General features: G+C 38.9%; 1 protein-coding gene across 1 annotated transcript in view; it reads right to left on the reverse strand.

Moving 5' to 3' along the window:
- Positions 1-23663, reverse strand: part of UTRN (utrophin) — a 358125-nt gene extending 334462 nt beyond the window's left edge. The window contains exons 1-2 of the mRNA XM_070932667.1: positions 23605-23663; positions 21060-21225 (exon numbers count right to left, since the gene is read on the reverse strand). Coding sequence (XP_070788768.1) covers positions 21060-21138 — 79 coding nt within the window. The 5' untranslated portion in view covers positions 21139-21225; positions 23605-23663. The remainder of the gene's footprint in view (positions 1-21059; positions 21226-23604) is intronic.
- Between the last annotated feature and the right edge of the window lie 867 nt (positions 23664-24530).

The following is a 24530-nucleotide window of genomic DNA, read 5'->3' on the forward strand; positions in this document are numbered from 1 at the left end:
AATGCCCACTAACATTCCGAGAATGGCTGGCAGTAAAAAGCACAACAAGCTGGTTATGTTACTATCATAAAACAATTTAAGTAGTCCCATTCTACGATGGTTTAGTTTGTAAAGTAGAAACAAAAATATGCTTCTGTTTAAACAAGGAATCCTTTTGTGATCACCTGAGTTTTCAAGCCAGTGGAGGCTCCTATTCATGGAAGAGAGAACACAATCTTCATCTATGTTTTTTTTTCCCCCTCTTTCCCTTGAAATCTCTCCCTTTTTGGGGAGGGAAGAGATATGGGACATCAATGAAACAGTCTTCCCAAGCTTTTCTTAATAAATGCATAGAGTGCCACTAGTAAAATCATGCCACTCCCACTTTAGACACAGATTAAAATTCTTACAATCGATTCCCTGGAACAAAAACCCATCCGTGCACAACTTTAGCACTATAGAGTAAGTGTTTGATGGAATTCCAGTGAAGAGGGAACATTCAGCCCTGCACACTGATTAGCATTCTGAAGTGGTACAACCCAAGTATATGACCTCTGTGAGAAGCTAGTTTCAGTAATAGAAAGGATTTTAAGACAACTAGGTCTCAAAGTAAACATTTAACAAACCATTGGATTACTTTGGTTAATAAAGAAACAACAGACAGAGGTTAATGGTGCTCCTGATCTTGACTATGAATGTTTAATTGGCATTATAGAAGTTAGTTTCAGGACAGCAGTGGGAAGGATTTTGCGTGGAATGTTTCTCTCAGCACCATTTAATTTAGAATACAGTTCAGTTTACATTGTCTGTGCCACAACCAGCCAGCAATAAAGGCTCAATAGGTCAAGTATGACATGACAAAGGACAGAGTCTGTTTTCCCCAACAGCATTTCAGTCCCTGCAAATCGAGCCATATTAGCAACCAGGTCTATTTTGTAGTTTAAAATTGCAAACTGTGTGTATTAGCCAAGCTCTCACTTAATATATTTGTCATTTCTAATACTGCCCATTCTGGGCAGACTGCCTTGGAAGAATCAAGGCTATTCTGAGCAGGTCAGCAGCTTGGAAAGATTAAGGAAGAAAATATTCTGCAAACTAACTCCTTAAAAATTCCAGCGTTTGCTCAGGAATGGAAACCCAGCCCAGTATCATGAAATACTGCTGTGATATTTAGCCAGTGCCAGGATTGTTACATCTAAAAACCCTGAATGTGGAACTAGGCAATTGACAAGCTTATTTAAAAATCTGAAATGAATTGCAATCAGGCGTAAGACAACATATAAATCACCATAAATACCAACAACTCTTGAATCCAAACAAACAAAATTGTTCCAGGTTATCATTTGTAGCCCTGTTAGAAAAGAACATTCACCGGATCCAATCAGAGAACTGTTTAAGAGTCCTTAAGAATTTAAAGAATTCCATTTCCACCACCCACCCATTTAACACAACAAACCAAACCCCATACTAAAACATAAACCATTTCAAAAGCAGACAGAGTAAAAGGCATGTTAGAAGAAACAAGACAAATATCTAATTTGGTGCGGCATTTTCTTCTCATTTCCAAAAATCATGCAGGTAGTATCCTGGCACTTCCCTAAAAATTTTTTTTTTTAATCTCAACTATTTTTTCTTAAGAAATGCATTGTTCTGTATGAACCTACAAATCTGCCTCGGTATCAATTTGCAAATAAATGCAGCAAATGAACTACCACAACAATAGCTTATCGAATGGGCTGACAAGTCCTTCCTCCTATTGTGGAGAATTCTGATATGGGTGCCTTTAAGAAACCTAAGACCCTGTTATATTCTTCACAAGAGGGGTAAGTAACTGAAGGGGAAATCTGGATTTTCCCCCCCCAAAGTCTTCCCCTTTTTAAAATTCCCACAGAAATGAATAGGACAGCATAAACCTACACTGGTTCTACAGCTGAAGTAATCTGTTGCTAAATTGGAAGGTCATACCCAAGGATCCATAAGCCCAATTTTCCAATTCTGAGAAGTATTAAACATGAACGTTTCATGGGGAAAAAACAGGAAAGGAACATCCAGCTGATATTTCCTTCTCCAGTCAGCTGTTTCGCATTCCCTTTTTCAATCCTCAAAAGGAAAGTGTTCCTTCTTAAGAACCATAAGATTGTAACTAACATATTAGTCTGCTAAGACTCACAAAAGGCAGATTTGTTTAATAATTGGTTTCAGGTAACAATTGCCAGAAAGGAGGAGAAAAACTTTCAGTATGTGCAGGCCACAGGCAGCATTCTCCAGTAGTAAAGCTATTGTTGAATCATGCAAAAGCTCCTATTCTGGAAACCCAGGCATGAGACTTTACACAAAAATATCAGGTGATCTGCCAGTCTTGTAAGATTTTGAGCATTTATCATTTTTAATTAAAATTAATTTCAATTTAATCGTTGGGAGATTTACAGGCACTAATTTTAGGAGTGACTGAGACTCTTAAATGTCATAAGCACTATTTTGTTGACCCCGCCTACCTTTATGTCTTAAAGATTTAAATCAACTCCAGCTTTAATTGGCTTGGAACAGCAATATAAAAACCTTACTTATTTTCACATATAAAAGTTGTACACCAAATTTAATCATGTTTAGATTATAAAAGTAAAGCACAAGCATCTTCATCCACTATAAATCTGTTAGAAGTGATGTGAGATAACAGAAAAGGTATTTTATACATTTAAATACATTATGAAGGTGTTAGTGAATTCCATCCAAGCAATCCCTTGAATTGATTCCTATATATGAAATACCAACACCTATATATGAAATACCAACACACAATCTTCAGATATTTCCAGGAGACCTATTTATACTTCATAATAAATTTAGGTTCTTTTTCTATGTAGACTATGCTGAACAAATATACAGACATTAAAATAATAATTTGTTGTTAGTTGCGAAGTCGTGTCCAACTCATCGCGACCTCATGGACAACGTTCCTCCAGGCATTCCTGTCCTCTACCATCCTCTGGAGTCCATTTAAGCTCACGCCTACTACTTCAGTGACTCCATCCAGCCACCTCGTTCTCTGTTGTCCCGTTCTTCTTTTGCCCTCAATCTTTCCCAGCATTAGGCTCTTCAAAATAATAATAAAAACACTAATAATAATAATAATAATTACATAGAAATATAAAGATCATATCACCTGAAACTGAACTGATTAAGGTCATTCAGTTAACAAAAGTGCACCACAAATGCAATTTATTTATTTTATTCATCATATTTCTACCCTGCCATTCTCACCTAAGTGACTCTGGATGCCCATGCACTATTTATATATGTTTCTGACATTAAGATAAAAATAAATGACCAAGCACAAGTATAAATAATGATGAATTCTGACTGAGAAACAAAAAATAGTTATCACTCTGCTGTGGCCAATTTTTTTTTAAATGTCATATTTCACTTTTGAAAAGTTTAGAGTACAAGAAATAGCCAAGTTTATGTTACTATAAATCTGTTACCATGTATTAAAACTTCATAATCCTTTCCATGGGAGGATAAGAACATAACATTAATTCTGACCTACAGTATTAAAATAAAGTTCTAGCTGACCCGGTATATTCCCAGCAACGGCTCAAGGTTCCTTTGCCAAACTCTTATATCCTGTGGATGAAATCAAGCATGTATCTTCTAAGAGCAATGTCCATATGTAGAAGAAAGAACGAAGTACTGCACAGCTTACCAAAACCACCAAAATCTGCTGGGGGGGGAAGGTTGGGAAGCTTCTTTAATGGATATTTGTAGGGACATGAGGGATTGGGGCTACAAGTGGGAGGAAAGGAATACAATAGAGATTTCTACTCCACAAATAACATTCGTCCAATTCGTTCATACATCGTACTCATCCAAAATAAAGTAAACAAGCAGAAAAAGCATATCATACTTCTTCTGCTGACAGTCTGCACATTTACCCAAAAAAGCACAATTATGAATGTAAGATAACCACTCCTCAAACAAGGGAACAGACAGAAAACTTAGAATTGGCCATCTAAGATTGCCAGTTCCAGATGAAATTATTTCCTTCTCCTCAAGAAACTTCTTCATATAATCTGTTTGCTTGTGTGTGTGTGTATGTGCATGTGTATACACACACACACACAAACATGCATATATATATACATGCAAATGCCAGAAATTACACTGTATTACTCTATATACTATATTACACTATATACACTATAAAGAATGGCACATTTCTAAAATTCATTCCCCATCTGCATAAATTATCTTTCTCAGAAACGAACCATTTACACATACACACACACACACACACACACACACACACATAGTCTACCACCTTCCAGCACAAACAGCACAAAAGAATATATATAAGACAAAAAGAAAGTACAACAGAAAAGGACAGCTGTCCTGGAGATGGAAGGAAAACAGGAGATGGATAAAAGAAAATGAACAAAACTTGAGGAAAATGATTAAGAGGATGAAGAAATGGAGCAGGGAAGAGAAGAGATGCCTTGATAGATACTGTATTAAAAAAATTCGGCAGATGAAATCCCTCTAATCCTGCAGGTAATCTTCAAAGACTTTCATACTTTTCAGCAGTGATGTTTGTAGACATTTGCACCTCCCACCCATCTGCCTGCTTTCAGCAACAGATGACCATCGCTTGTTTTCGCAAGTACGTCTTCCCATTAGATATATATGGCTCATCAGCTCTAAAAAAAATCTGGTCTCAAGATGAAATGAGGTAACCTGGAACTATATCACAAATTTATGAAAAAAATATTAAAACTGAAACCAGCATAAGGTACGTGATTGTGGTGTAAAAAATTATGCATGATGTCAATAAAATGGACAAGAAAAAGTTATTTCCACCTAAGTGGATACAAATGTTTTGGGCACAATTCCCAAGAATTCTCATTTGTTAACTTTAGGTCTCATGCAACCTCTTAGTTTTTAGACCAGACAGCTGGCATCATATGACTGAAGAACCATCAGTGACACCAGCTGACTCTTCACTAATGCATTACCACACTGCACAATCATATGAATGAATTCATAGCTTCCAATTTACATTTCAGCCTTCAGCACCAGAATGGTAAATTACAGAGAGAGGAAACTCCAAAGATTCCCATGATCCATTTAGATACTGAGGTTCACTAACCTATGTCAAATGACAGAAATGAGCATCCAAGGGTATGATTCAAAGGGTGAATGATAGTTAGTCAATCTAGGATGACTGGCACCTGCTACACTGATTACAATTCTACTCCTCAATGGTTATAAACTTTGCATAGACCTGTGCCAAGGCTGTCAAAGGCCACCAGTAAAAACCAGAAATAGGCATCAAGGCATCAGCTTAATAACGCCAACTCTTCAAAAGCTAATTCAGAAATGCTAATTTTGAAAACGTTCAAATCTCATTGAAGAATGAGGAAAACCAGATCCTGGCTCAGCATCCCAAGATTAGAAAACACTACCAACTCTTGAAGGAATGCTATTTTCCTTATTGGTGAAAAAGTTGAAGATTAACGTATTTACTTTGGGTTCAGACAGCACGTTAAGTGTGGCTTGTGGCTACTTAAGAATGTACCAAGAAATAGCACAGGTACTACAAACCATCTGTCCATGACATGTTTAAGGCAGCTGTTGAATGTGAAGTGACAGCCTCTTCTGAACAAACTATAAACTCATCGCAACATGTTCAAACAAACCATATTAAATCTATTCAGTAAAGGACAACAAATATAATCAGGGCTTTAGAAAATAAGTCCTGTGAGTAGAAGAATAAGAAACTAGAAACTTTGGGAGGGATAAGAGAAAGGATAAAAGAAAAAAGGATAAGACAGTACCTGTAAGGAATGTCGTACACACACACTCTCCCTCTCTCTCTAAAGACCTGATCTCTATCATTTCAGAGTGGAAGACATGAAATAATGATCCCAACTTTCAAAAAGCAGTATTCTGTACTGAAGCTATTGAATGCCTGAATTAGTAAGGCATGTTTGACAGTGGAACCAATTACTCAGACAATTGGGGGGGGGGCTTCATTGGTTATCTTCACTCAAAGGCTGGTAAACAAGTTGTTGCTGACATTTTGGATTCCTGCATGGAGCAGGGACTGAATTCAGTGGTTAAATGGCTTCTTCCAACAAGCCACAACTTGTTGATTTTTCAGATCCTATGTTCAATAGTAGATAACCACAAGTTACAGTTGTCATGTCAATCAAAAGCACCTTTAGAAACTTTAACATAGAAAGATAGATAACAGATAGATATTTAAAGAATATAAAGTCTCATTTCAGATCTGAGCAGCAATGAAACCACAACTATATCATTGGTCCATGAATCACACAAAGACTGTAATATTTTTGTTGTTATTCAACCACTCTTACTGGTCTATTACAAATAACCAAACAGTACCAATATCTAATAATAATCATCTTTAGCCCAACCTTTACCTACTTTCATTATGCTTTTATTTACATTTATGTTGGATATATTTACATTTACAATAATTAATGTTTATAGACAATTGAGTTATTTCTATATTGCAGGTGATACTTTAAAACAAAGCTCTTAGTTCTTAAAGCTTAGAATATATTTTCGACAAAAGCCTATTTGATTATGGGAAAATGTAAATTGTAATTTCAGGGCTCACCTATTATTAAGTCAGAATTAAAGAAAAGTCCTTCTATTTTGTTACACCATTGAACACTTTATTGTGGAAATATAATTATAACACTTATTATTTATAATGAAAATCAGGAAGTTAGTGAAGTTCATTCTGTTCTGCAGGAGTTAATTATGAAATTATCCAATGACTCAAAAAGTAACCAGCAATATTTTAAAAGGTGATACTGATGACTAGGGAATCCAACTGAAGACACAAGTATCAAAGACAATTAAAGTAATATAATATTTTTGCCCCGGGCTTGTGAGCCTGAATATTAGATGTTCATGTCCTGGGAATGAACGATATGGCTGTCGGCTGGAATGTATGTTTGATTCATATTTTTAGCTTTATTTATTATTATTTTTAATGTTCTTCTAGCTGGCCAGAACCACTCTTGGGGAGTGAGGATATAATTAATAAATTGTGTGTGTGCGCACACATTTTATGTATTTATCAAAATATATCTCAAGTTATATTCTTTTGTTCCCAAGTTTTGTTTTGTTTTTTTCAATTTGCTTTCATTTTTGTTTTAGTTCTATTTTTCCTCAAAGGTGGGGCTGGGGGATTGGTTTGCCTTGTAACTTTATTTATTGAATAGATAGATAGATAGATAGATAGATAGATAGATAGATAGATAGATAGATAGATAGATAGAGCGCCTTGGTGGCGCAGCAGACTAAAGCACTGTTAAGTAACACCAGCTGCCTGCAATTACTGCAAGTTCAAATATCACCAGGCTCAAAGTTGACTCAGCCTTCCATCCTTTCGAGGTAGGTAAAATGAGAACCCGATTTGTGGGGGCAATAAGCTGACTTTGTATAAAAAAGAACACCGCTTTGGGGGGGGGAAAGCCCTACTAAGCAGGTATATACAAAGGTATGAAGGCTATTGCTTAATGCATTGTAAGCTGCCCTGAGTCTCCGGAGAAGGGCGGCACATAAATCGAACCAATAAATAATAAATAAATTAATAAATAAATAAATAAATAAATAAATAAATAAATAAATAAATATACAAAATAAATACACATACATTGTTGCAGGTACCACTTTGAAAACTATTTCAGAATGGGGAAGCATTTCACAGCAAAATTAACTTGGGCACTACACCTAAAAAAGTGACATGTAAGTTGCTTTTATGAGTGGGTAGCAAAGGGAAATATCAAATGAGAAGGTTGAAATGGAGATTATTCTATGCTGTAGAAAAATGTGACTCTGTCTGAAAATTATTATTTTACTCAGAGCATAAGTCAAAGAATAAACACAACACTTACACATAATCTATTGAGTTAACTGTCACTCTAGTCTTTAACCATTGATATATGGGTTAACAATTCAATTACGATAATCCTTGAGTTATGACTATAGTGGAGCCTGCTGGTTACAATCCTAATGTTGTTTTCTATTTCTATTTCATAATCTGGAAATTGCTGTACTCGTACAGCTTTCCAAGAACGCATACAGTACATATGCTCAACATGAAGGTCAATGGTAGAGCTTCTGATTCACATGCACAAAATCTCAAATTTAATTCCAGTCTCCTCCAAGTAGGACTGGAAAAAATGCCTGCCGGAAACTTGGTAGATCAGATTGTGTTGACAGAAATAATTTAGATGGATCAATAGTGTAATGATGCAAGACAGAATATTATATGACAGGGCACTGGCAGAAAATTTAACGAGCTAAAATAGAAATGGAGAGCTTTTTTAACAATTCTTCCAAATGGTCATAATGTCTGCAAATTGTGAGGGGTTGTAGCTCAACTCATCCAGAAAGCACCAGCATGAACATGGCATTCATGTTTTCTAACTTCCTCACCACTTTGTTACAGAAAGGAACTGAGGGCCAAGAAGTAATTGCTAACTAGAACAGAATTACTAGGCCAGTTCAGAAATTCAATTTTGATTTGCTAAACCTATAAATGAAAAGGCAGATAGCATTGAGCCCCCATGCTCCCCCCTTTCCTTCTTTTCATTCCGTACTTGCCCTGGTAAACTCAAAGTTTGGACAAAATGGGACACTATGATTACAGGGAAGGTTTCAAATAGTCATGCTTTTTCTTGCCATTTTATTTATTGCCTATTGACTTTCACTGGGCCAAATCTATCTAATCATGCAAAGAAAGTCTGCATAAGGGGCAAGTGAAGAATGTTCCATTCCAAATGTACCCAATGTGGGTACACTCCAGATAAATGTGGCTTCCAGCTTCCAAAATAATGACTAAGGAAGCCAAGGTGATACATATGAATTAGGCCAGGGAACAACCTGGAAAAATAAATACTGGAATAGATCTGTCCTAAAAACAAGAGAGATCCAAATGTTCTTTAGCAATAGCACTTAGCAACAGCACTTAGACTTATGTTCCGCTTCATAGTGCTTTACAGCCCTCTCTAAGCGGTTTACAGAGTCAGCATATTGTCCCCAGCAATCTGGGTCCTCGTTTTACCGACCTCAGAAGGATGGAAGGCTGAGTCAATCTTGAACTTGGTGAGATTCGATCTGCCAAACTGCTGGCAGCCAGTGATCAGCAGAAGTAGCCTGCAGTACTGCACTCTAACCACTGCGCCACAGTGGCTCATATTCTGCTCCTTTAATTCTGCTCCAAAAATCTGAACAGAAGCACAGAGTGTTGTATCAAATATCCATTTGCTACTTCAGAAGGCCATTCAGGAAGTTTTAAAAAGGCAAAGATGTGACTATGAAGTGAACTACCACATTCTGAGGCAGACAAACCACTCAACCATAAGGCTTTTGACTTATGCTTTCTGGTCCTCCATTCTTTATTGCAATGATATCAGGCCCTTTGTGAGCAATTTATACTTCAAAATCTTCTTTTCCATATGGGAGATGGAAGTATTAAAAATGAATTGATACAAAAACGAGCATAGCTCTGATGAATAAGTGGCTTATTTATAAGTGCTTAATTGGATAGCTTTGACTGCTTAACTGCTGAGTAAGAATAATGCCATTTCAAAGGCCTGAATGCAAATATGACTAAAACTGGAATGACTGAATTGCAAAGGAGAGGAAAACAATAAAATTTCCAATCCTGAACAATTTTTTAAAAATTTGTTAATTTCTTCTATCCATGGATAGCATATTTTCCCATTACAAAAACCACAAAAAATAAAATATATAGAATACTACAGTATGATAGATACCATCTGGTTCAAGGATTCTTATCCAATAAATAAAGTGGTCTTAGCTTAATAAATGAAAGCCTTTTAAAAAGTTACAATGTAACTATCACAGAGTTTCAGTGTACACAAATTTGAAACAATTCTGGTTTTGTATCCCAATGAGAAGACAGGGTTTAAACTTTAAACCAAAGGTTTTTGCGTTCATACATAAGCAGGAATGTACATTCTAAAGCAAGTACTTTCCCAAACATGCAAAGAACATGATAAAAGAAATAAACAGGATGAATGCACAATCCCACTTCAAACCTTTATCCAATTATCCAAGCTTGCTATCATTAGTACAAATCTTTATCTGAAATATGCATCCTTGTTTCTCTCTCTACAAAAAAAACCCTCCTATTTCTAATTATTATGTATGAAGTAGAAGCAGTTTTAAGACCATGCAGATTTAAATACCACAGGACCCATTTTTCTGTTACCTCATCCTAGATGTGGGCATCTATGGCCCCTTTACAACTGTAGACTTCAACTTCAAGCATGGCTGGCTCAGGAATTCTGGGAGTTGAAGTCCACAGGCTATAAGGAGCCATAGTTGCCCACTCTTGCCTTATCCCAAGGTATAAGGAAGAAATCATTTCCAAAATGAAGTCTGTGCATCCATTGCCCTTTCCCTCATATTCCACATATCACATGTTATTTGGTCATGTACTTGTTGACATAATGTTCCAAAAAGCTAAAGTTCATTGATAGTATGTGTACTTGTTTCTTGCCGCATTATATGTATGCTGAATCAAGCTATTACTTTATCTCAATGGTTTTTACTCATTTTTCTTGTCTTTTTTTTTCTGCAATGGTGCCAAGCAATCTCTCTCCTCATTAACAACACATTTCAGTAAAGGGAACCAAGAGTACCCTTATGCTTTTTATGTATCTTGGAATTATCTTAATGCAGCTACCTTGTAAAAGAAAATTAAATCAATGGCCAAATTTTAAAAAGATAAAAAATAAAAGTGTGTTTATGTTTATGCTTGAATCCTAAAATGTTTGCTTCCAAGTCTCACAAAAGACTCCTCGTAGGCTACAGACACACACAAAAAAAGAGGGGAGAATAGTTATGTGCAACGATGATCAAGCTAGCAATATTGGAAAGTTAGAATCTCATTTGACTCACTTTTCCTGCTCGTGGACAAAGAAGTCTTGTTTTGAATATAATCATCAAAGCAATATCTAACATTACACTCACCAAGTCTGAGAAAACAATAACATGGAAGAAATGGTATTCAGCATTCTTTCTTTCAATAATGCTTTCCGTCCATCCTACAACTCAGCATGAAACAGTTACTGACTCCCGGGAGGCACACAGTAAACAACACTGTAGCAGGCAATCTTTTAAGTCTACATAATCAAACTGGGGTAGAGGGAGGGAAAATTCACAAAAGAAAATACTAACCAATTGTCCATTTTGAGAGAAGAATTATACATAGGCATTTTAGCAGCCAATGCAGACTTCAATATTAAAACACCAATGACAATATAAAGTTGCATCCCAAAGGCAAATGTTTATAGTTGAATTATGTCAGAAGGAAGCAAGAATTAGACGTTTCAAAGCAAAACTATAACAGGGAATGGTCATAGAAAGACACATGTGGACCTGATTCACATATCACCCTAATCCTTCATGGGATTTGTTTGCGTATGGTGTTATCTGAATCTAGACAGCTGTGAGCTACCAAACAAACTGTAACTCTGAATGGTGTGTGAATCGTATTTACAGCAAACTAGTTTGGTTCAACTGAAAAGTACATAATATTGCATGACCTGCTCTCCTGATGCTCCCTCTTAAGGCTTCTAAACTAAGCACTGAACTACCAGAACATCATCATTCTTTTTAATCTCTGAGAAAGCTTATTGGTCGCCCTTTGGCTTTTTTGCATATAAAAATCACGCTGGAGGCTATCATTTTGCTCTGCAGCAGGCAAATTTCCTACTCTTTTTAGTTAAAATAATGTTTTTAAAAAGTCAAGGAGCGGTAGAGAGTCTAGCAATGTCATCAGGAAATGTCAGCAAACATATTTGTGCCCCACAGCATTACCCCAAGGACTCAATTTCTTAACTAAACCCATGTATGCCAATATCACTTAGGAGTGGATGTTTAAAATGAGGGCATGTGCTTACAGTAGTCCAATGGTTTCTGGCATTTCATGCCAACATTCAATTACTCAGGATGAGATGAAGGAAATATTTCCTATCTTAATTCCAATATACAGCATATGTTTTAAATAGGTTCAGAAGCCCTAAGATTAAGATATGAAAAGTACAAATATGGGGGCATATATAGGTTCGCCTATAAATTTATTCCGTGGTTTATTTAACTGTGGCTTACTGAGCAAATCACAAATATCGGGTTTCACACATGATGAGCCTAAACAAATTATGCAATAGGTTTTTGCACCATGTGAGAATCCAGTCCAATATGGGCATCCTGCAGGGGTGGAATTCAGCCAGTTCGGACCAGTTTGGGCAAACCAGATGCTAATTTTACATCTGGTTTGCCGAACCGGTAGTTGCAAGGACTGGCTAGCCCCACCCACTCTGCCCCTCCCAGGAGTCTCCACGTGGCCCATTTTGGATGCCAGGTAAGTGCAGCACCTGCACAGAGGCTCTGGGAGAGCAAAAAACGGGCCTCCCGAAAGTTCTAGAAGTCTGGAAACAAGCCCATTTCCGGCCTCCGGAAGGCCTCCGGAACCTGGGGAAGGTCATTTTTGCCCTCCCAGAGGCTTGAGGAAAGCCTCCAGAGCTTAGGGAGGGTGAAAACGCCCCCGCCATGGTGCAGAGGTCGAGTAGGCCATGCCCAGCATGGCCACGCCCACCCAGCAACCGGGCAGAGAACCAGTTACTAAAATTTTTGAATCCCACCCCTGGCATCCTGTATATGTGTTAAAGAAAAAGAAGAGCACAGAAACCAGACCCAGTGTTGGATTAAGTAACCTCTTGCTCATTATAGCAAGAGGTTACTTAATAATAATATTATAATATCCCTCTATTGCAGGGGGTCAAACTCGCGGTGTCACGGCAGCATCACGCGACATATTGGGACTTTTTCCCCCTTCACTAAACTGGGCAGAGGCGGGGTCAACATGTGACACATCCAGCCCACAGGCCGTGAGTTTGACACCCCTGCTTTATTGCTACAAGATAAAACTAAGAAATAAAAATAAAACCCCAAATTATACAAAAAGGCAACAGTGACAAATTATTTCTGTACTGTTGCTAGGAGAGCTCCATGGATATATTCTGAAGACACCTAAAGTCAAGCTTGATTGAAAGGAGATTTTACATAGACAAGTTTCATTTCTCCTTCCCATCTGACCTATCCATCTACTCCAAATATTATAGATCCAATTTAGACCTTCCCAGTAGAACAGACAGGCAACACAACTAAATCAACACTTCATTTTATAGAAAGGCTATAGATTAACAGAATCTCGCAAGTTTAATAATACAAATCACCTGCTGTCTCTTTTACAATCTGATAATTTAGGGAGGGTTTTTTTTTTAAGTTTTTTTCCTTTGCCCGTATGCAAATGCAAAATGTAGGCTAAGGCCTCTCTCCTCTGATCATTCCCTAGGCAGCATCTCTTCCCCATCTCCCAAGGTCATTCCAACTGACCATTACAACATACAAACAGCATGTAGGCGAGATGACAGTTTGAAATAGAGAGGTTTGATTATATTGTACACAACTGACTGAGAAATTCTGTCTGCAGGCTCTACTGAAATTCTATTACAAAGAATCCAAGCAATATGCAATCGATTGCCATTTGACACAGCTAACACTGCATAAATTCCCAGCCCTAGGCATGCAGTTGCCAAAAGTATGTCTTGTTCAGAAGAGTCAAATGTATGAACAGCATTACATATAAAAAGCGCAATCCATCCTATCAGCATTTTCCTTAAAGTAAAAAAGAGTGTTAATATAATGCATAACTTAAGAGTGGACAGAGGAAAGAGGAACAGGTAAAAAGAATGAACTAATGAATCATAAATTATTATTAGCACAGAATACTTTTCTGTTACTATTCAGGGCTTAATTCTAGGAAATATGAAATGTTCATAATTGGTTTATTTAACCAAAACATAAAAAATAAATTGTATAAAAAAGGAAAGGCATACTATCAGTTTATGAGCATGATGCAAGTCTGCAAGGAAAGAATTGTAAAAGTTTGTGCTGTTTATTATTGAAGGCAGTTCTGACATGAATGTACTAGCTTAAAGAAGATCACAGATTTCTTCTTTAACTTTGGATGGAGCCACTTCCTCTTTTCTGGTGTTGAGGCAAAATGGCAGCCTTCTCTCACCATGGCATACTTCAGATGTGTGTATTTCCATCTCCAGAATTCTCAATAATGTCTTGTTAGCTTGAGCATTCTGGGGAATTTCACACATGTAGGGGGAGGCCAAAGATGCAGTCTGGTATGGTATGCTACTGCTCAGAATTAATGGTTTCTTTCTTGTAAAAATGTATTATAAAGACATCACAGTCTAGCAGAGAGTCTGCAGCGGAATGCAAGCTGAGCAAAATGAAAGAAAACAATTTTCTTTCTCAGTAGATGCCAATTAAGACAGCTAGCAATTCCTTGATCTGCCTTTTGTCTGACCAAGAACACCTCTGCCTAATATTATCAATAATAATAGCTACAAGAAGAACTAATTCTAAAAAACTATTTCAGAGCCTGATGGTTTTCATCCTGTGAAGACTTTATTCAAGAGAACTATTATGTCTTGATTAACCAAATATGATGATTAGCCAATTATATTCCTTTGTCCACATTGCAGAAGAAATGAATCAGATTCTGCTATACTCTCAAGAATGTTCAATATACATGGCTCAAAAAATAAAGGGAACACAAGCAGAAGACATCCGAGATCTGAATGAATGAAATAGCCTTATTAAATACTTTGTTCGTTACATACAGTAGTTTTGTGTTCCTTTAGTTGTTTGAGCAGTGTATAAACTACTGTATGTAAAGAACAAAGTATTTAATAAGGCTATTTCATTCATTCAGATCTCGGATGTCTTCTGCTTGTGTTCCCTTTATTTTTTTGAGCAGTATATTTCAAAGATGGCCAGAAGGGTGATCATTCAGTGAAAAAGTTTCCACTTTGCAGAGTTAAGGACCCAGAGTTAATTCTTGAGTTTAAAGTACAATTGGGAAAAACTCACCTAAACACCAGGATGTAACTTTGTATAAGGGCATTTCTAATGTTCTTATGCTAGAACACATGACTCTTTTCCTGAGCAATCATACAAAATAATCAAATTTACACAAAAGTTTGATGCTACTAAAACAATTAATCAGAGCAAAAAATAGAGAACGGATTCTCTATTTCTTGAGAAAATCACAGTGAAATCAGTCATATACTATGCTGTAGTTTTTCCTCCTGAAAAAAATCCTAAGAATACCCATGAAACAACTGTAATTATCTGAAAATGAACTTCACTTTTCCCATACATTAGATTGTTTTTCCTGATAGTTCTTCCCATTTAATAAATCTAAATCACGGGTGTCAAACTTGCCATGTCACGTTGCCATCATGTGATGTTTCGCGACGTTTTTCCCATTTGCGGAGCTGGGGTGGGCGTAGCCTGCACATGATGCATCTGGCCCATGGGCCATCAGTTTGATACCCCTTATCTAAATCATTGATCAGACACATACTTTTCTTATTAAGAGAGGTTCAAACAATAAGCACCAGAAACTGGAGAGTCCATGGTGCTCTCCGAGCTTGGTTGTTTACTTACTCTACTGGAAGCATCATAAAGCTACTTTTCAATTAGCTTTTAGAACCTGAAGCAGTGGTATATTCACTTACCTTTGCTACCCGTTTGCAAATGTGAGCACGCGCTTGCTTCACTTGCAAGTGCCACTTTCGTGCATGCGCAAGACCTTCTGCGCATGCTCAGAGCGTAAAAAAATGCGACATGATGATGTCCGGGCAAGTGGGCAGAGCCTCCCGTTGCCACCACTACCATTTAGAACCAGCAGAATACCACCACTGGCCTGAAGACATAGTTTTCACACATACCTGGTATAAATTTATTTATTTATTTATTTATTTATTTATTTATTTGTTTGTTTGTTTGTTTGTTTGTTTGTTTGTTTAATTAATTAATTAATTTGTATACCGCCCTTCTCCCACAGGACTCAGGGTGGTGAACAGCCATGGTAAAAATACAACATATAAAATTTAAAAACAATTTAAAAAACATTAAATACTTTTGGCCATCAATTTAAAATAACCCAATTAAAACCAATTATAAATTTAAAACTGTAAGGATAGGGTCAAGCCAGCTTGGCTAGATGGAATAGATGTGTTTTCAGGGCCCGACGAAAAGTCCGGAGGTCTGGTATCGTGCGTATCTCTGGGTAGGTTGTTCCAGAGGGCAGGTGCCGCCACAGAGAAGGCTCTCCCCCTGGGGGTCGCCAGCCGACATTGTCTGGCCGACGGCACCCTGAAGAGGCCCTCTCTGTGTGAGCGAACTGGCCGGTGGGAGGCTATTGGCGGCAGAAGGTGGTCTCGTAAATACCCTGGCCCTAAGCCATGGAGCGCTTTAAAGGTGGTCACCAACACCTTGAAGCGCACCCGGAAGACCACAGGAAGCCAGTGCAGCTCGCGCAGGACAGGTGTCACATGGGAGCGCCCCGTCGCTCCCATAATCCCCCGTGCGGCCGCATTCTGGACCAACTGGAGCCTCCAGGTGCACCCCAAGGGGAGCCCCATGTAGAGAGCATTGCAGTAGTCCAGGCAGGAAGTGACGAGTGCCTGAGTGACCGTGCGTAGGGAGTCCTTCCTATACCTTGCTATCAAGCTTTCCAATTTTGCATCTCTTTTTTAAAATGTTCTTATATGTACTTCTACTTCTGTCCTACTATCACAGCACCATTGAGAGTGTCCTGACCATTCTTGCATAGTATGGGAGCAGCTCTGTAGTGGACAAAAAAGCTCTACAGAGAATCATTAAAACTGCCCAGAATATTATCGGACTCCAGCTACCAACCCTGGACAACATCTTCAAATCTCGCTGTTTGAGGAAGTTGCATAACATTCTCAGAGACTCTTCCCATCCTGCTTACAATCTTTTTGGACTGTTGCCTTCTGGCAGAAGATACAGAACAATTAAAACTTGGACCACACGTTTTCTGAATAGTTTTTATCCCAGAGCTATAATTGCACTCAACAATGAACTAAAGGGCCACCATCAGTGAACTATTGGACAGTATTACTTGGTCTGTTGTGTGGCTGTTTGGGTGATTTAGGGGTGGGGAATTGTGGTGGGTGGGAGTGTGTTTGGGGATTATGTGTGTGGGACCTGGTCTTTGGGTGTCAAGTAAATTTCGTTGTATGTGTATACTGTGTATACACATACAATGACAATAAAGTTTATTTATAATTTATTTATTTATTTATGTATCCATTGCAAGAGGGAGATAGGGATCACAATGGCCAAAAAACAAGCTTTAAGCCTCCATACCTCTCTGGCTCTGGTCTTTCTTGCTTTAAAAAACATCCAAAATTAGTAACATAAAATATTAGTTTCAGAATAGCAACTTAGCTTTGTCTGACAAGAATTTCAATTATCTATTGGCACACTATAACTCCTAGAACCAACAATCACAAAACGGCAGACAAGAGGAACAGAAAACTCTTGTTCAGTGATGCCATCCTGTAGCTACCTGGATTTTTGTAGCTCAGTTATGTAGCTGTACCAAAATACACCAGAATGATAGCAAACTACATACCAGAAGTGCATTTGATTGTTGATGATGTTACTAAGTAATAATACTCATGTTTCAAAGAGATGGTTACTGTTTAGGTTTTGCTTGAAAAATACTAATTGTAAATATCATGATTTGGTTCCAAAACAGAGAAGGAAATCATTTTCATTCTGCAGTTTTCTTGGCTCCTTCTCCCACTTCAGCCCCTGCATTCCTAAAAAGCCATTTATAAAAGTCAAGGGACCATCTGTGTTTGATAAGACTGCTCTGCAGAAGAGAAAGGACTTTTTATTGCTGTACATACTTGATTTCAAGCCAGTATTTCTTTTGGTGAGCAACATTAGTTTTATGACAGAGCTACCAATTTGCTCCCCCAAAAATTGCCTGTTTGATTCACGATGTATCTAATTAAAAAGGTCAGATATCAGTTAAAAGGAGAACCAAGAGCAGTTGAAAGCAGAACAGATAATACTGGCCTAGCTGGATCCGTAATCTAGCCTGGTTTAAGAAATATTCTGTGCTGAGCCACCTCTAGTTAAATATTTTCTGGAGGCCCCAATTAGTTCCAGGGATCAGTACTATGACAACAGGAAGTTTTGCAGTTATCAATTATTCAAGTTAACAGATACAATTACTCTGTACATAATCCACTAATTCCTTCTCCAGACATACTTCATTGCCTTCTCCAGATATACTTCATTGAAATTCCCACTTGAATTATGAGTACTGTAGTCAATGTATATGAAAATGCCAGGCCGAAAAGGATTGCTGAGGTCACCCAATGTAGACACTTTGCAAATGTACAGATCATAACTGCCTGAATTCCCTAGTTAGCAGGCTCATTCAGAATTCTGAGAGCTGAAATTTGTGCAGCTGAGTCTTCAGAAAAGTTAGCACAAATATACAACTAAGAAAATATATATATATTTCTATTAAATCAGCCAGTTTCTTTACATATAATTTACCAAAGAGAATTATTACAGTAAAATTTAAACATTGAATAACTTCTATATAACAATGTTAAATACTGAACACATTTATTTCTATGCTGGAATTCCCATTCTTATTTTTAGCCCTCTCTCAGATATACTTTTTGGCACAAGAAGGTGGAATAAAGGTCAAATATACATATGTCTATTTTGACAACAGGTTTTTAACTTGTTGCCTAGTATACTATAAAGTATGGAGACTTTTCCATCAAGAAATTCTTCTACTACTACAGTCAGGATCATCGAAGTGCTTCCGGATTGGAAGGATTGAACAGTGATGTCACCATTGCCTGGGGGAATAGTGGCAATGGAGGCTCCTTTCACATCCACATGAACTTGGCCACCAAAGTAATACTCATGTATCTACACGTGGTTGCCTGCTTTCAAACTGCGGGGTTGGCTGGAGCATGTGACAGGAGCTCATCCCATCCTGCAGCAACAACTGGGTCTCGAACATGAGCCTGGTAATTGTCAGCCCAGCATCTTAAGCTCATGAGCTATCACGCTTCCTAAGAAATTCTCCTGAAGATTTGGTTCATGTTTCAGGTACACAAACGAATAAATAAACTGAGGACAGGACAATCCACAAAGGTTGATAGAGTCACCTCATGGCAAGATGCAGACTATAAATTTTATAAATAAACAAGATAGGCAAACTTATTTTGATGTTTGTAAACAGAATTTAACACTTTCTTTCTGGTTAAATCAGTTGAAAGAAAGAACTTTACACACATCTACTTGGTAGGAAAACTATTTTAATCAATAGGAGTACTTTGTATTAACATCTTACTGGATTTTAACCCAACTATACCATTATAAAGTTCTGAAAAATAATGCTTAGATTTTAAATCATCAGGTTATAAGGAGAAGATATTCACAGAAAACATACTCAATAGAATTACTTTTCAAGAATCAAAAAGCATTTTATCAAAAACCACATTTTCTGCATTAATGCACATCAGTTATCTTAGGCCAGTGATGGCGAATCTTTTTTTCCTCAGGTGCTGAAAGCGTGCCCATGCAATAGCACATGTGCGTACGCCCACACCCAAATTCAATGCCCCCATGGGCCCCACACCCGTGCATGTACATGCGAACCCCCCCCCCGCACTCCCCTGTGCATGTGCGTATGACAAACACCCCCCCTCGCGCGCCGTTTTGGGCCTAGGAGGCCACCCTGAAGCCTTGAGGCCGGAAATGGCTCACTTCCAGACTTCTGGTAGGCCCGGTAGGCCTGTTTTTCACCCTCCCCAGGCTCCAGAGGCTTTCCTGGAGCCTGGGGAGGGTGAAAACAGCCTCCCCCATCACCGGAGGCTGTCCAGAGGCCGAAAACGCCATCCCAGAGCCTCCGCGCAAGCCCTGTACTTACCTGGCATCCAAAACGGGCTGCATGGAGACTCCTGGGAGGGGAGGGGCAGTGTGGGCGGGGCCAGCCAAAAATCAACTGACCAGTGCACACATGCACGCTGGAGCTGAGCTAGAGCAACAACTCGCGTGCCCGGAGATATGGCTCCGCATGCCACCTGTGGCACATGTGCCATAAGTTCGCCATCACGGTTTTAGGCTGATCCTTGAATGGTGCAAGTTTACACCTGAGCTCTTTCAATTTAAGCAATTCTGCCTTGTTAACATAGTTTGAGAAACCTTGAGAAGCAAGAAAGCCCCACATCCAAAATGTGCACAAAACTTTCCTCCCCACTCATTGCTACAATTCTGGTTTTGAAATAAGGCAATATGTTGTGAGCCATGAAATTGCCCCTGCAGATTTATGCAGCCTTTACTCTCATTAGTATATTTAAATGTATTAAATAGTGCACACAGTACATTTTCCAAGCCTCAAACAGCACAAGCTGCTAGATAATTCTATAAAGGCGCACTGGACATATGGCACTTTATAAAAGCCAGTGCAATCGGAATATGGAGTGGGGAGGAGATTAAATAAACAGACTTGACTTGCACTGCAGAAAAGCAGAGGCCTGTAATTATTATTATTACATTACAATTGCCTCAAGAGGTTTGTCAAACTGAAGCAGGGATTCAAGTCCCTGACAAAAGTTTTGACAAGCAGATGAATCAGAAAGGAACGAGAAAGACAAACTGCACAATACACAACAACATGATCCCCCCCCCCTTTTTTTTTTTGTTAAAATCAGAGATTGGAAAAGTCAATTGAAGCACTGAAATTTATCTCAAAAGCACTGTATAATACACATACTGTACGTCTACTGCAAATATGGGACACTGTTTGGGAGTGAAAAAGAGCAGCAGAAATGGGGATAATGGCAAAAAGACAGAGGACAAAAAAAAAGAGTTAAAAGGCTCTGCCCTGCACTTCTGCTGTTCTGTTCCAAATCACACCCTTCTTAAACAAGTTTTTCCTGTTTAAAGGGACATCAGCATGCACTTGTACATAACATGCATTCTGGCCCTTCAATTCCAGTCAAATAAATAGCACTTCCTTTGTTTTTACAGTGGAATGTTCCCTAGGGAGAAAAAATTTACTTGTAAGTGAAACTTACCAGATCTGGATTTAATAATGTTGCTAAATTCATTGTTACCTCCCTCAGATCCTTTATCAATATCCAAAACTTTAGCCATCCTTTTTTCTCCCAGTTCAAGATCACAATATAGATTTAAAACCTCTGCATGCTGAACTCACACTCTGGGCTGTCATGAAATTAATATCTGAAATGTAAACACACATGCAAAAAACATAAATATACTTATTTTGGAACCTACATACTGTATTTATTGTATTCCATATACATTCTAATGCAACATATGGAGTGTAATTGTACACAATTATTTCTCTGAATGGAGTCCGGTGGATATTTCCATAAAAATATAGACAAACCTGCAACCTCATATTTTTCTTTATCATTAGCTCTATATGTCTATAGACCAGAAAACTGTTTAGAGTGGCAGGACTGATTCGTTACTAACAAAAAGTAGCAAAGAAAGCACTTTGCCCTCTACCCAAATCCTGTCTAGAGAGTTTGGATAACTCTTGCAAGGTTACATTGGGGAATATTAGTTATCTAAACACTAATTATCAACCTCACATTTGTTGATTTAAATTATATAAAATAGGAGTTATATACATTAGCAAAGGCACAATGTGTGATTAATACTTTTCTGCACCCTTCTTCAAGGGCTCAGAATCATGTTTATACAATTACACCTCGTAAAGTTCAGTGGGGCTGGGAATATAGTGGAGAATTTCTTGGGGTAACTTAAGTCATATTAGGAATAAAAACATGAATCAGGAGATCTCTACTAATATAAATATACAACTACAATGGGAAACAGGGAACAGATCAAATAATAAGATATGGAAATAATGTTTAAGATAAGGAAATTTAATTTAGAATTTTATTCAGCTCATGATCATTTCCATTACCAAAGAGAAGTATCCAAATCAGATTTTGCACATTACACAGAATTTGATTTCCACCCAATTTACCTTTCAGCCCTTTCCAGTTCTACAAGCAACATGTGCGTGGATACACTCTTCTACAAGCATACAGCATGTAATGGATACTCCAGTTGCTCATTCAAATGTGTCACTGTGACTTTCTTCCAGAAAATATTTTAAAGGCCCCCCCTCAAACTTAGCAACAGAGCCAAGCTCTTACTCAAGTTATTATTATTTTGCCTTCCCATCCAACAGAAGCCCACTTCAGTCTTTTCTGAGGTCCTTCAAACACTCCAGAGCAAGCAAGTTAATGCCTATACTCAGGTTCCACCCTACTTGCAACCAGAACTTGCAAGGATTTTAAATTAGAAAACTCCAACAGAGATTAGGTCATGCTATTCTTCCTTAAAATAACCAGTGACTATCCAAAAAAACCCTCCAGATATGTATCAGGAAGGAGGCGGACTAAGATGGATGATAAAGAGGATTGCAATTACTTTCCACTTCAAGTGAAAGCAACAGCTGTCTTTTTCACTCACTTTACAGTAGCCTTCTCCAAACTGGTGCACTCCAGAATTTTGGAATTCTGGGAATTGAAGTCAAAGAAATCTGGAGGGTTGGGGAAGGCTGCAGTGCAACTGGATCACAAACAGAAGCTGTACTTCCAGTGGTGTTTCCTCCCATATTAAAGCAATTCAGGAAGTACCAATGACATGGCTAAGGTTAAGTCTCAGGACTGTTACCTGTCCCTTCCCCCAAAATGCATGCAAATGTTTTTCTTCTGAGACCTGATAAATAGTTTTGACATCCCAAGAAATCTAAAAGTGAGTGGGACAAGAAATCAATTTGCAGAAATTTACTATTTATCAAGAGGTTAACAGAGGTCAACTCTGCCCACCTCTCAAAAAAAAAAAACTTTAAAGAAATCCATAGAGTCAGCAGGAGTTAAACTTGATTCGAAGGCAACTAACCTTTATGTAGCATAAATCACAACCCAATGAAAGCTATTTGCATTTTAAAAAAGGCTACAAAAATCTGGGCATCACTTGATGGCAGCAAAGAGATGATTTAGTGCTGACTAGCGGCTGCCCAGAGTTTTACAGGTTGTGTTTGGTATCTCAGTCTCCAACATCTGTCACCAACACTACAGGTAGGTAATAAATCCCACAAAATGCGCTCAAAGGGAAGAGTTCCCTAGATCATTCTAAATAAAACATTTAACAGCACGAAGTCAGATCACTCAAGTTTATGCCAAAGGGAAGGAAGGGGGGGGGGGGCTTTTGAAGAGTTAGGTTGCTTAGTCTAATTGCACCCAAAAGGTCCTTCTCAAAGATAACAATGTAAAGGTCTCGCCTCTTTCATTTGCTACAAGGAAGCCAGGATAAGGAGGGGGAAAGAAATTCCAAACATTCAAGAGTCAGAGAAGTTCTTAAAAGGAACGCTGAGACCGACTAAGTAAGCCAAATTCATAATAAAAGTGCAGTTCCCACGTGGAGCAAAACTTCTCCACAAAAGTTGTCACTTGGCAGCGAAATCCGCTCAGCTCCCAACCTCTGGCTTTACCCTAAGCTAAGATCACCCCCCCCCCACACCCGTAGCAATTACTCAAAGGAAAGTACCCCCCCCCAAAAAAAGCGAGACTCAATTACAGTTCGGCGGCGGGAGAGAAGTTGGGAAGAGAGAAGTGAATTCTTCGGGTGTCCTTTTGTCCTCCCAGCCCTCCGCCTGGAGGAATCGCGTTGCTTTTTTTTTTTTTTTTCCTTCCCCTTTTCCCTTCACCGTCAATTATTCACCAGCTTACCTGCCGGAGGGTGGGGGGGAGGGAGGAGGAGGAGGAGGCTGAGACTTTGGTGTGCGCCGGACGGTCGAGCCTCAGGTTCGCTCCGTGGCGGTTTTGCTGCGGCTTCGCTCTTTTTCTAAAGACTTCCCCCCCCCCCAAAAAAAAAACTTCCAAAAGAAAACCCCAAAGCGCCCCTGGAGAAAGCACACGCCAAAGGCAAACCGCCCCCGCTGCTTATTAAACAAGTCGCTAAAAGCAAAGCCAAACTTTCTCCCGACGAGCTCGGCTGGTCTTTTGTTGCAGCCCCGCGAACCCTTTTTTGCCCGCTTCTCTCCTCCGCTTCCACCGGCTGCTTCGCCCTAAGGAAAGAGGGAAGGAGGGAGGGAAGCGCCTCTCACCAGCCGGGCAAGCTCAACTTTTAGAGGAAGGGGGCGGTGGCGACGGGGCGGTCCCTCGGCTCGTCCCGGCCCCCTTTGTTATTAGGTGAAGGCAGAGCGGAGCAGGGAAGAGTGGGGGAACTCCGGGAAAAGTTATCTCGGCTTTGGCCCCGGCTGCTCGGCGGCCTCCGCTGCAAAGGGAAAGAGAAGCGTGTTGTAGCTGAAGGAGGCGAAGAACCTCCGCCCGCAACTCCGGGCATTGAACTCTTTCGGCGAACTTTCCGCTGCGCTGGGAAGTTTGTTTCGGCGGGCCCGCGCTCTTATCCTCTCGGTCACCCCGCCCTTGTAGAGCAGACCTGCGCTCCGGCGGAGGGAGGTGGCGTGACAGGAGCCACGTGATCGCTCGTCTTGTCAATCA

Source organism: Pituophis catenifer, unplaced genomic scaffold (assembly GCF_029215685.1).
Source record: "Pituophis catenifer annectens isolate HBS135680 unplaced genomic scaffold, rPitCat1.0.hap2 SCAF_1, whole genome shotgun sequence".
Taxonomy (NCBI): Eukaryota; Metazoa; Chordata; class Lepidosauria; order Squamata; family Colubridae; genus Pituophis; species Pituophis catenifer.